The sequence below is a fragment of the Rhinolophus sinicus genome, chromosome 17 (assembly GCF_057876585.1).
Source record: "Rhinolophus sinicus isolate RSI-liver-muscle chromosome 17, RSI-T2T, whole genome shotgun sequence".
Classification (NCBI taxonomy): Eukaryota; Metazoa; Chordata; class Mammalia; order Chiroptera; family Rhinolophidae; genus Rhinolophus; species Rhinolophus sinicus.
The window spans coordinates 58,346,949-58,360,206 of NC_142517.1; the positions used below are offsets into that span (position 1 = coordinate 58,346,949).

General features: G+C 34.2%; 1 protein-coding gene across 1 annotated transcript in view; it reads right to left on the reverse strand.

The window, feature by feature from the left end:
* Positions 1 to 13,258, reverse strand: part of PAK2 (p21 (RAC1) activated kinase 2) — a 66,970-nt gene that overhangs the window by 15,925 nt on the left and 37,787 nt on the right. Inside the window, exons 3-12 of the mRNA XM_019723624.3 lie at positions 11,680 to 11,780; positions 11,194 to 11,341; positions 9,573 to 9,604; positions 8,526 to 8,633; positions 7,369 to 7,501; positions 6,136 to 6,199; positions 4,871 to 4,919; positions 4,272 to 4,384; positions 3,029 to 3,146; positions 1,008 to 1,107 (exon numbers count right to left, since the gene is read on the reverse strand). Of these exons, the coding sequence (XP_019579183.1) occupies positions 1,008 to 1,107; positions 3,029 to 3,146; positions 4,272 to 4,384; positions 4,871 to 4,919; positions 6,136 to 6,199; positions 7,369 to 7,501; positions 8,526 to 8,633; positions 9,573 to 9,604; positions 11,194 to 11,341; positions 11,680 to 11,780 (966 nt within the window). The remainder of the gene's footprint in view (positions 1 to 1,007; positions 1,108 to 3,028; positions 3,147 to 4,271; positions 4,385 to 4,870; positions 4,920 to 6,135; positions 6,200 to 7,368; positions 7,502 to 8,525; positions 8,634 to 9,572; positions 9,605 to 11,193; positions 11,342 to 11,679; positions 11,781 to 13,258) is intronic.

Below are 13,258 nucleotides of genomic sequence, written 5' to 3' on the forward strand. Positions count from 1 at the left end.
ATAGGTACATTTATTATTATTCCTAATTTTAAAATGGGGAAACTGAGGCTTATATATTTTGGATAACTTACCCAAGATTATTCACCTAATAAGTGGAAAACCAGGATTAAATGTTATCCAGAAAAGTCTAATTCAGTTTAGTCTAATGTGTATCTACAAAAAAAGTATGAGAAATCCATTGCCCATTATGATTAAGATTAGTAATTTTATATTTTGACCATTTGATAGAACCTGGACCCTTCTTCTTTGTGCTTGAATAACTTTTAGAGGATGTATCTTAAAAAAGGGATGTTGAAAAAGGAGCCAAACCCTCCAGCAGAACAGAAGAAAATGTTTTTGGTTTCTTGATCTAAGAAATGCCTTGAGTTTTTAGATATGGTAGTTAGAGAAACCTCCGTAGAAGTTCTTCTTAAATTCCACAGAGGACATGATTAAAACTGAAATATAACTAGCAGAGGAAAAGGAATCTAGGAATTTTTTTTTTATGACTCTACCCTGTCTGATGCACAAGATAATTAGGAAGAAGAGGTTTACATGGGGTTTTTGTTCCTTGTCATCTCCGAGGTCAGGGTTATAAACTTCTCCTGATTAGGCCATACTCTCTGCCAAATCCAAAGAAAGCCAAACCGCATGACAAAAATCTCCCCTAACAGACAGCACAGACAAATTCAAGTTTATTTTTGGAAGATAGCTGCAACATTATGACAGTGCCAGGCACTGTTCCTCAGTGTTTTACATTTTTAATCCTCAGAAGAATTCTTTGAGATAGGTATTATTATTCTCCTTACCATGCAAATGAGAAAACAGGCACAAAGAGATTAAGTAACTCACCTAAAATTATTCAGAAAGTATAGTAGATTTGCTATTTCAATACAAGCTGTCCAGTTGTGTTTCTCCCTCCTTCTCCATATATTATCATAAAAACGTTAATAGGTTTTTTACTTAAACAAAAGGCAGAAAATTATAATAAATAACAAATAAATGATATTTGTTCATTTATTACTCACTAAGTTTAACTGATCCTTCCATCCCCAAAAGCACATTGTCACTTTTGATGTCTCTGTGGATCACTTGATTAGCATGCAAAAACTCCAATGCCTGTAAACACTGAACAGAAGAAAAAAACCAATCAATGAAAAAGTCTCTCAAAAGTCTAAGGGAGGTTCACATACAATACTGCTTATGGCCTGAGCACTGCTTCTAGTATCCAAGACACGCCAATACATTTATAAAGAAAAAACATCCTCTCATGTGCGAAGTCATTAAAAGAAAGGACACCTTAATTAATTAAATCCCCCAAATCCACCTTCTGGTCTTGCCCAGAGATAATTATTAAATGATGTCTTATTTAGTCCTGCCATGGAACGTTTAAAACCTTAAGAATAACATTTAATCTTCAATGTTCTCATTTATAAAATGATGGGTGGGCCTATATAATTTCTAGGCCTTTTCAGGTCGAAATACCTAAAGGTATGCAGCGCTTGGCAAATATGTACAAGGCTCTTTAGAAATCATTTCGACAATAAAGGATAAACTTGAATTATTCCCGTATGAATCTCAGATACTCAAGTCTAATCAATATGCCACTGAAAAGTGGGTAAGAGCCTGGGTGGTCTGGTTCCATCCAGCTGTTCACCAGGGTGATAAAAGATGTTTTCTTCATTTCTTCTATGGTGGATTTTACAGAAAGCTGCATTCACAACCTAGACACCAACAATAAAGGAATAACTTTCTTCTTATGCCATGTTTCAGAAAGCACTGAGTCCAAAGTGAGGAAAACATCCTTCCCCTCCCTTAAATACAAGAATAAGATCAGATTTTAAAAATCTACTTGCCCCTATGTTTTTAAATATAAACTGAGTATAAATTGTAAATTTTGTAAAAGCTGTGTTTTTATTTCTTACCTCCATCAGAGTAGTACAAAAAAAGTCTGTACATAATTAAAAACAAATAAAAATCTCATTCAAAATATTCCATTCATTCAAGGAAAAAAAACCAGGTAAACTACGTATTATTATACCACATTCACCAAGCATTGAAGCAGATTCCTGGGAAAAAAAGCAAATCCCCAGAAAAACACTTGTAGAAATAAATAGAAACTCATCACAATTAGAAAAACTCCTACAACATACGGTAACTATTAACAATTCTTACTTCCCTCCTAAAACAACCAAAGGAGCTACCCCATAGGTGAAGCATAATTAATTCAGAATTACTATTTTCAAAGACTACTTTTTTAACACCTTAATAAAAGCTGAAAAAGGAAAACATCGTATGTACTGTTCTTACATGAATAAAGTTTATAATTCACTATGTATCACTGTAAAAATGCTGAAAGTCAAATCATAGAAAACACAATAGCTTTAAGAACTTTTACAATTTTGTCCTTTGTGACAGTAATTCCTAGGATATTCGAAAGTAGTATTGTGATACTACGTTCAATGACAATGAGAAAATCATTAACCTAAGTGTCATCTGTAGAAAAAGATTAGATGGAAGAAGGAAAGCTTGCTTTTGGCTTAGACATAGACAATGTGGCAGAATTTACTGGCTTAAGCAAACAGTATATGTAGTAATTCATTCATGAATATCAAGAAACAACCAGTTTCTTCACATTCAATGAGATCAGTAAAGCCAAAAGCAGATTTATTGATACTTAAGGTAAACATATGTCCTCCTTTGCCTGAGATAGCCTGAGATAGCTCTTGTTTCTGCTGCTGAGTGGTGTATTTTTAATGGCTCCCCCTTTCACTCTCGAAAGTATCCGTTTGGATGATGAATTATAATGATCACTCCACTGAAATTTACCTGTGAGTTGGGCGTTTCATTCCAGAACTATTTTACACATGAAGGAAAGGGTTGAAACTCTCATGTAGGATGAAATGGTATGGAAAAAACTTGCAGAGAATGTGTACAGAGAAATTATCTCAAACAATAAAAATTACCTGTGCAAAAAGCTTTCTTTCCCTTTGTTCACCTCCTGCTAACCACACATCACCATAACTTACCAAGAAGGGAGCAAACTCACCTCTCTGCATACAGCAGCAATCTGTGCTTCATCCATGCAGGTTTCTGTTACAACATCAGTAAGTGATCCCCCAGCAAGGTACTCCATTACTACAAACAATTCATCTCCCACCAGGTAACTAAGAAAAGAACATACAGAACATATTTACATTTTCACTTTTTCTAAACACATGGCACTCTATGTTGAAGAATTCAAATGTTAGGCACACTAATAACAAAACTAGAAAGTTGATAGCTTTGAGAGCTAGAAAGAAAACTAGAAAGCTGCTACCTAAAAGCACAGAAAAATAACTGAGGGTCATTATGATTTTCATGAATCACTTTAAAGTTTGCCCACAACTGAAAGAAACTTGGCTGTGTACACAGATTATTCCAATTAAAATACCCCTGTATGGTAAGAACTATTCATCCTGTTTTACAGATGAAGAGACAGAAGCTTGGAGAGGTTAAGTAACTAATTCAAGGTCACATAGCTAATGAGTGACAGAACTAGAATCTGAAGCCAACTACAACTGATTCCAAAGCTTATGGCTTACCTTAACCAACATGCTACCATACTGACTTAAAATACTATTTTAAAAAGCAGGGAAGTATACCTGGAAAGTTTGTTTCTATGAACATGGTCCCACAACTAGGGCTAAAGTCTAAAAATGAGTAATCTTTTCCCCATTCAAAACAAATTTAGATGTGGAAATAAGAAAATCACCTATAGTCCTTTACCTCCAATATAATCACTATTATGATTTTCATTTATTTTCTATTCTTCTTTCATTCACATGTATGTAATTACTTTAAAAAACACAGTTGTTAAGGCACATAATTTTCTATTTTGCTTTTTAACATCAATTCCTAAATCAAATGAGGTTTTAGCAGACATACTATTTGCCCATTAAAGTACTTGAAATAAAAATTGATCTAAAAGTTTAAAAACTGTGTAGCCAATCACCTCTGTTAATCAAGATATGAATCCCAGCCAACCTTCCCTTAATGTTTCTGCTTCTGATCATTTGTAATTAATATGAGCACCAGCAGCAATGTCCTTCATTTAACTGCCTTCTCTCACTTGCCAAGTGACATCTACGTAAAAAAAGAATCTGTTAAACTGTAATGTGCTATTTTTACCTCTCCTCCTCCTTCAAGCTTACTTTTCAGCACTGACATTCTACTCTGGTCTAACTGAAGTGGCTCTGAGACATAAAATTTCCACATTTTTGTTCCAATGCTTGGGAAATATTCATATTTACCTGTCCAAGAAGTTAACGATGTTGGGATTCTTTAATTCTTTCATCACCAGAATCTCATTAATGATCAATTCCTTCTTTGGCTGTTTCTGTAAATTAATCTGTTTGATAGCAACCTATGATGGAAACAGAATTAAAAAAACAAATCAGAACAAGTTTCCCAATTCTCTTAGAAAATTTCAAATATCAATCAGTTAATAATTTATTATATAAATGTTGTACAATGAAATGCCAATTTACTCATAGGTAACACTTTTATTTCCACACTGCCTAGGTACAATGCTTTGTAATAACATAGAACCCAAATATTTTTAGATTTCTCTTGAAGCTGTTTAACCAACCCAAGGTTAGCCCAGTACCAGAAATTAATTCTTTTCATTCCAAGCTGGGAAAATAATTTTTTAAATATTTGCTTATTTATGAAACAAAGCATAATTCCTTTTTCCCCCCCTTAATAAGAAAAGTACTATAAAATTACACAGAGTAATTCTTTCAACATATTCAACTGAAAGAGAAATGCCTATTGGTTATTCACAGGTTTACGTACTTTCCTCCTGTATTAAAAGCTAATGGTGACACCCAAATAATGAAAAAGTAGCTACCTCCTGTCCCAAAGCCACATCAGTAGCAGTGAAAACTGTTCCAGAAGCCCTAGGGGGTAAAAAGACACAAATCATTACCATTTATAACCCAAAGACTTTATACTTAGAATTGAAAAAGGATTAAACATTTGAGACTTAGTATCTTTAACAGGAGTAAAAGCAAAAACAAAAGGGAAAAAAGAAAAAGAGGAAATCCTTGTGGCCAAAACTTATGTTAGAAATCTGTCACAAATTTCATACCTACAAAAATGTAGAAAAAAGATAAAGAAAAAGGTAACATATACTCATGGATCCACTTCCCCTGCTTAAGAAACAATGAACTACAAATCAATTTGAAGGTCCTTGTGTGCCTTTTCCAAAGGCATCCTCCCAAAGTAATCTGTATTTGGTGTTTATTCTGTATTTGATGTGCATTAGTTCCATGCATTTCTCTGTATTTTAACTACAAAGGACATAGGTGTGTATCTCTGTAGAATATAGTTAACATCATTTTTAAATGTCATATAAATGGTTTCATTTTATGTCCTTGTCTGCAATTTGCTTTTTTAATTCAACATTGGATTTGGGATGGTCATCCATGTGGATGTTATTCTTGTTCATTATTATTATTATTACATATGATTCCATATACAGCAGTTATCCACTATCATGCTCAATAACATTAAAATGATTCTCAATTTTTTGTTATTAAAACCAGTGTTGCAACTGTATTTAGTTTTTAAAAAGAAACTCATAAGGAAGTTTTCAAAAAGACTTAAACTCTCTGTCTAAATTCACAGAACATTTTCCAGAGATTAATAACATTAAAAATTCCAGATGTTCATTTGCTCCAGAAGCAACAGGAAAAAACAAAAAAGAGTTTAGTTAGTATAGTTCATAAATACAAATTATTGGACAAAAATCAGAAGATCAGTAGACTCAAAGATCAATACTCAATGATGTGATTAAAATGCATGTTTTATTGCCTATAACCTTGTAATAAAAGTTCTGTCTTTTAAATATATTTAATGTGCAAATTTTTCACCCACCTAATAATTTCTTACGCCCAATGGGAAATAACATTTAAGAAGAAAACAATGTACAATCATTGGTAAGTAGTACAGTTTTTAATAGCATCTAAAAATAAATGCATTACTTATTTACACAAATTCAAGGACACCACTCATAGAATACTGTAAGTGCTCAATGACAGCAGGCAAAAGAGATATCACTCTGTACACCTAGGCAGTATTGAATATTGTGGTAATATAATCACAAATACTTACCCTTGCCCAATTTTTTCGTATCTTGTGTATTTTTTCTTAGGGTCACCGATGCTCACAATAGTTCCTATTTTAAACAAAAACAACATAAAGTTATGATCTCAGTCAAGCACTTTTAAATTGTAAATTAATTCTGATATCATTAATCCTTTTAACAAACCACTGATTCTAGAACAGTGGTTTTCAAACATAACACTAAGTATCAAAAATAATGTATGTTTCAAACACAAAACACTAAAGAAACTTAATTTTAAAAAAAGGATCGAGATAAGAACTCCTAACTAATGCCTTCATTATCCTATCATTTCCTCAAAAATGATCATGTTTTCAAATGACCAACTGTACGAGTTTGCCTGAAACTGAGAGGTTTCCCAGGATGTGGGATGTTCAGTCTTAAAACGGGGCAATTTCTGGGGAAAATTTCATACTCCACTGAAATGTATTAAACTCATGTTATGAAACTATTTACTATCAGAAATAATATATAAATAATATGCAAATGATTAACCCTAAATGGTTTTTCTGACTCTTCCCACATCTTTGATCTTACAATAGATTTAGAAAACCCTTTATTACTATAAAAACTACTCTAATATGAACTAATCAAACATCTGTTTTAGGAAAGTTCACAAAGAAACATGGTTTAAAATTAGGATGTTGGGCATAAAATTATCTTACAGTCTTACTACCAGTAAGTAAAAACATGAGAAAACCATAATAAATTTTCACTTGCTCAAGGTAAAAGGAGACAGGAAACTCACATAAATAATCCACTTTTATATAGGTACCCAACCTCAAGTCCCCAGCCACTGTAGTTACAGTTTTCCTTGGTCCCACTAGATCAGTGTTCTTTATAACTACAGTTGCTGTACATTTGTAAATCAGACAGTATTGCTACCCTCTCTCTGACATTATGTACATTATTTCCAATGCTTCCTCCAAGTCAATGATAGTTGACAAAAAGGGAGAAGAGAAAAAACGGTACTGACTACTACAGAGATGTTGCTCACTAGTCAACACATAATAAGCAGGGAGGAGAATGAGTATTATTTGGCTTCACTACATTTTTTTATTTTGACTTTACTAGATTTTAATTCAAGCTATTGTTCCTAGAAGAAAATATTTTATTCTTTATGTCTTAAGCCAATATATAGGGTATAAATTAAAATCCATCTGGGCCAAATGTTTCAAGAGCTCTTAACAATTTAAAAATGATGTAAAATACAGGAAACATACTTAATTTCTCCATAATCTCTTCATCTGTCATTTTGGTCTTCTTTTTCTGTTTGTCAGAAGACTTGGCACCACCATCAACATTAGCATCACCAACTGGTGCAGGAATAGGGTCAATTACAGACCGCGTGTAAATCTGCAGAGAGACAGTTAATTGCTGAGATTTGAGGAAAAATATTTTTAGGTATTCTTTTCTTTATTTACCCTCCTACTTCGGCCTCCCCCCCACCTCACTCTGGTTCGAACTGGCGACCTCAGCATTAGGAGCACAGCACTCCAACCACCTGAGCCACTGGGCCGGCCCTAGGTATTCTTATTGGCACACTATTCAGTTCTTTGATTTTTAACTAAAACCAAGCTGTCTCTAGCGTTCTAATAATAGAAACCTTAATGTTAAAATAACTATTAATTCCCACAAAATTTTTTCTGCAAATATGATTTCTACCATTTCGTGTCAGTCAGTCAGTTCTAGGAGATACAGAAAATAAGGCCCCTATCATTAGATCAGGATCTAAGGGCAGGCCTCAGAGATTTATCGGCCCATCATGCCACTAAATCTACCACACTCCACTGTGCGGCACCTTTCCCCACATTTTACTGGTAGTAGTACAGAGAGAGGGACAGGACTCTTTCTTTCTATCTCTATCTAAGGTTACAATTGTTCAAATTCTCCTATATCTGGTAAAAATTTCACACTCAGCAGCCTCTTGAACGACACCAATGTTTTGAGAGAAATGTAAAATGGGATAAAATACATAATTTGGGTGAGAAGTAAAATCTAAGTTTTAGATACAGTAGTTATTTGCATTGACATAAACAGAGAAAGCCAGAGAAACAGATGAATTCTTTGGAAGAGAAGATTTAATACAAAAAGAAAAAACAATGAGATATTTTAACCTTAACTTTAAAGAAGCCACTCGATTTTAACTTTCAAAAAAGCTAGTTTTTTTTGATGGCTTAGGTGCATTTTAGTGGTTTTCTTTAAAAAGCTAGTTGTTTTATGAGTGGTCTTTAGGTAAAGATCTCCTATTCAAATTCCCCACACTAAAATATTTTAAGCACGAGGGTATTTTAAAATTAATCATTAGAAGTCAAATACAGAGTGCTGTTTTCTAAAACGCACAGGCACACACAGCCTGATTAACTCATCAGACACTCACCGATTTTGTATGATCTGGTCGTGGGGCAATAACAGGGGGAGCAGCCTCTTCATCATCATCATCTTCCTCTGTTACTGCTACTGATGTTTCTGATCCCTTGGTATTCAGCTGCATTTATCATATGGGCAAAGTAAGGAAGTCAAATGTAATAATACATTAAAATGTAACTATCTTTCTTTTAACACACTTGAAAAAATGTATTATAAGAGCTGGTTTCAACACTGGCTCTAATCTAATCACTTAAAAAGTAAAGGAAATTTTATAAGAAAAGTAGTTTACGAAATAAATGTGTATGATAAACATCAAGTATTCTTGAGAGAATGTAGGCCCTTTATACAGAGAATTTGATACCCTTTAAACAAACGCTAAAAGTAAAATATCACTTTGTTAAGACCAAAAACAGATTCTCTAGGCTTTGCATAAGTCAGTCATTTTTGGTCATTTGAAACAGCCAGATTCACGAGAAAAAAATGGAGGCTAATGAAGCAAGAGGAAGGCATTAAGCTTTATAGAGATTATTATACTCCAGGTATGTGCTAGTTAGGTACTTTACATGTGATCGCATTTAATCTTCATATAACTCCAGGAGATTGTTTCCTCCTAATTGAGGAATTGAAAATAAAACGGTGATTGTTTGCAGGAGGTATCTGTGCTGACATGATAACTTAGATCAAGTTTCCGACACTCTGAAGACTCTGAAAGGCTTCAATTGTTCACTACGTTTCCAAAGTCTATATTCAGCAGAATGTATCACAGGAAAAAGCTAGAAGTTCTTTGTATTCGTGTTTATATATAGAAACGTTACCAAAAAGTAGCTAAACTTCTCTAAAGATCCTAATAAGTTTTAGTCACTTTAACTATCATATCAAGGAAATTCAATTTGTTTAATACGGCTTTCTCAACTAATCAAGTGGATAGCTAAAACATGTATTAAGTGGTTATTTATTTCTGATGGCTGTAATGTATTTTAGAAAGTAAAACAGAACTGAGATTTGTGTGGGGTAACATATTAGAACAAGAGCTACAAGAAATAATATATTAACTTACTGGTGGTGTTCCAGAAGGGAAGCCATCTTTCTCTGAATATGAAACAGAAAACAATGCTAAATTAACAATTCACAAAATAAAACATCTATATAATAAAAGAAAATGTAAAGTAGAGGAAGTAAAATGTTCTTAGACTGATTTAATTTTAAGTTGAACTAAGTCTTGAGAAAAACAATAGTATCAGTATTCAAAAAAGAATTCATATAAGATTGAGCTAACAAATCTCAAGTCTTAATGGAACTCTGCAAATTTACTAAAAATCATTGAATTCTATATTCCAAATAGGTGAATTTTATAGCATATAAATTATATCTTAATAAAGTTATTAAAAATTTATTTGAAACCACAACTGTCAATCTGTGTTTATTAAAACAAGTTCACTCATAACGATACTTTCTTCAGAAAACTGCCTATCAAGGAACTTAAAGCCACCATTCAGACAACGGCCATTAGGCAAAGAACAATTCTTGACATAAATTTTGATCAATATGAAAACAAATCTCTGAAGGTAAAACAGTTCATGAAGACTAAATGTTAAAATATTGGAGTTTAGAAGAGTAAGTTTTGTTTTGTTTTACTTTTAAAAATGTACAAACACACACTGAAAAGAATATACTATTTTCTAGTCAAACATTGATTTTAAAAAAAGATTACTAATTTACAGACTTACTAGTTGACACAAACATTCTAGAGATAAGTCTGACCTTTTGCTAAGGACGTAGTAGACTAAGCAAAAAAGTTCAAAATCATTTGCCAAGTGGTCTCTATTTCTTCCTTGAACACAGCCCTTATTTTGGCAATGATGCATTCAAATTAAGTATAGTTAAAACTACAGGTATGGTTTTAGCTCAATCATAATCAACCATATCGTTTTTAAAAACTACATGTATGACTTCAGGGGACACAGAAACATATTAAGTAACACCTTGGAATGTAATTAGTAAAATCCACACTGAAGGAAACAGGACAAATGATCTTGTTTCTTTAACAAATAAATTGCAACGAAAAGAAACCATGAGAACCAGCGTGAGGGAGAGGAAGACTAAATATCAAAAAAGATTCAAGAGATATCGTAATCAACTGTAATGTATGAACTCTATTCTGATCCTGATTTGAACAAACAATTTTTTTAAATCCACTATTCTCGTTCTTACCTGATGATATTCCAATTTTGAGGTACTTTAATCTAATGCGTATTTAATGTTTATATATTTGATGTTTCAATTTTTGAGTGGACTTAAACATTTACTTCAGAGTTCGTGCATTTAAAACCACCCTCCTCCTATCCCACTAACAGTAAATATATTTCTAGTATAAACACACCTCTAAATCAGCATCTTTCCCTTGTATTGCTGGATGTCATTGAAAAGCAGTGAAGAGAAAAAACAAAAAGGCCAAAACACCCACTTTTGGCAAAACTAAGAGATTCCTGGACTCCAAATTATGAATAAGAGCTGCTCCAATCAATTTACAAAAGACAGATCCATGCAAGGGAAGAAGCAGAGACAAGAACCATAGCTTAGCTTTTTTATTTTTCTAGAAGCTTTCTTTTCATCTAGAAGAGCTTCACAACTCCGCAATCTCATTTGAATCAACCTTTTACTGTTGACTGATGTCTTACCTGGAGGAGTAAAGCTCAGATATTTCTGTTTCACTGTGTTGGAGTCATAGAACTTTAAGACATCTAGCACAGCCTGAGGATTCTTCTTTTGCTCTAGTTTGGTGATATTGGAGGTCTGTAATAATCGAGCCCACTGTTCTGGCATGCCCTAACAAAAAGATATTCAGAAATTAGTTGTTTTGAGTTGCTCTAATAAAATCAATTTCCAGTGCTAAATGACAAAATACAAAACAATCTACACAACTATTGGTTTGACTAAATTCTAGTCTGCCTAGTTTACTAAAGGTCTATTTATCTAAATCTATTTTGTATAACTATAACAGGCTCGGCTCCCTAGAATAAAGAGATATCTAACCACAAACACTTTTAGAAGAAAAGCACTAAGAATTCAGTTACGATGTGGATATAAAAGTTAATTTCAACCTTCATACAGAGTGGAAAAGCTTGACTGATGATACATAAACAAGTCCCAACTAGGTAACTCACAGTGAATTCTCCAGTAACAGCATCAAAGCCAACATGGATAGTGTGCTCAAAATCAGATGGAGGAGAAATTTCTGGTCGTTCCTTCTCTTTCTTCTTACTTCCTAGAGGACATTAAAAAAAAAAAAAAGAATCAGCCTATTTAAACAAGATTAATAAAGGCACTCGTATGTTTATATTTTTCCTGAAATAGATTAGGAACAAAGTTATTCTAGAAAAAAGGTTTCCCCTAAAGACATTGACAGGAAACTAATAAATGAAGTACAATAACCAATCCTGTGATCAAGCAAAGGTGGGGACAAGCAGACAGTGACCCGATTAAAGAGGCGCACAGACTAACCCAGCACCAGGCCTGAGTAAAAGGGCACGGGCAGAAGAGACAGCCCCTTAGAACAGATTTGTTCTCTAATAAATCAAGACCTACACCTTAGATGCTGAGTAATTTGGAAAACGAAATCTATCAAATCCTATTTCCATTTGGCTATATTTACCCAGAAAGAACAATTTACATTACTATGACTATGTAGATAATACACACGCATGAACAAGTTGTTTATAAAGACCACATTGCCTTTCTTGTGCAACTCTAACCTCTTCTTTTTACTGAGGTTAATAATTGCTACTGAAGGGCCGGCCCGGTGGCTCAGACGGTTGGAGTTCCGTGCTCCTAACTCCGAAGGCTGCGGTTCGATTCCCACATGGGCCAGTGGGCTCTCGACCACAAGGTTGCCAGTTCAATTCCTCGACTCCCAGCAAGGGATGGTGGGCTCCACCCCCTGCAACTAAAAATTGAACATAGCACCTTGAGCTGAGCTACCGCTGAGCTCCCGGATGGCTCAGTTGGTTGGAATGCGTCCTCTCAACCACAAGATTGCCGCCAGTTTGACTCCCACAAGGGATGGTGGGCTGTGCCCCCTGCGACTAGAAACGGCAACTGGACCTGGAGCTGAGCTGTGCCCTCCACAACTAAGACTGAAAGGACAACAACTTGACTTGGGAAAAGTCCTGGAAGTACACACTGTTCCCCAATAAAGTCCTGTTCACCTCCCCCATTTAAAAAAAATCTTAAAAAAAAAAAAAAAATATTGAGAAAGCCATCTGACAAATATAGTCGTCAAACATGAGAATACCTTGCAATTTTACTCCTAAATATATACCTCACAGCAAACCTTAAATCTTTGTCCAGAACCCACATCAATGCATTTTACATCCTGACTCAATACAGGCATAGCTCAGACATACGAGGACTGCAGGTTCAGTTCCAGACCACAACCACAAAGTGAGTATCTCAATAAAGCAAATCACAGGAATTTTTTGGTTTCCCAGCGCATGTAAAACTTATGTTTACACTATTACTACAGCCTATTAAATGTGCAATAGTGTTAGATCTAAAAAAAAAGTACATACCTTAATTTAAAAGTACTTTATTGCTAAAAAATGCTAACCATCATCTAAGCATTCATAGAGCTGTAATCTTTTTGCTGGTGGAGGGTCTTGCCTCAATGTGATGGCTACTGGCTGATCAGGGTGGTGGTTGCTTTAGACTGGGGTGGCCGTGGCAATTTCTTAAAATAAGACAATG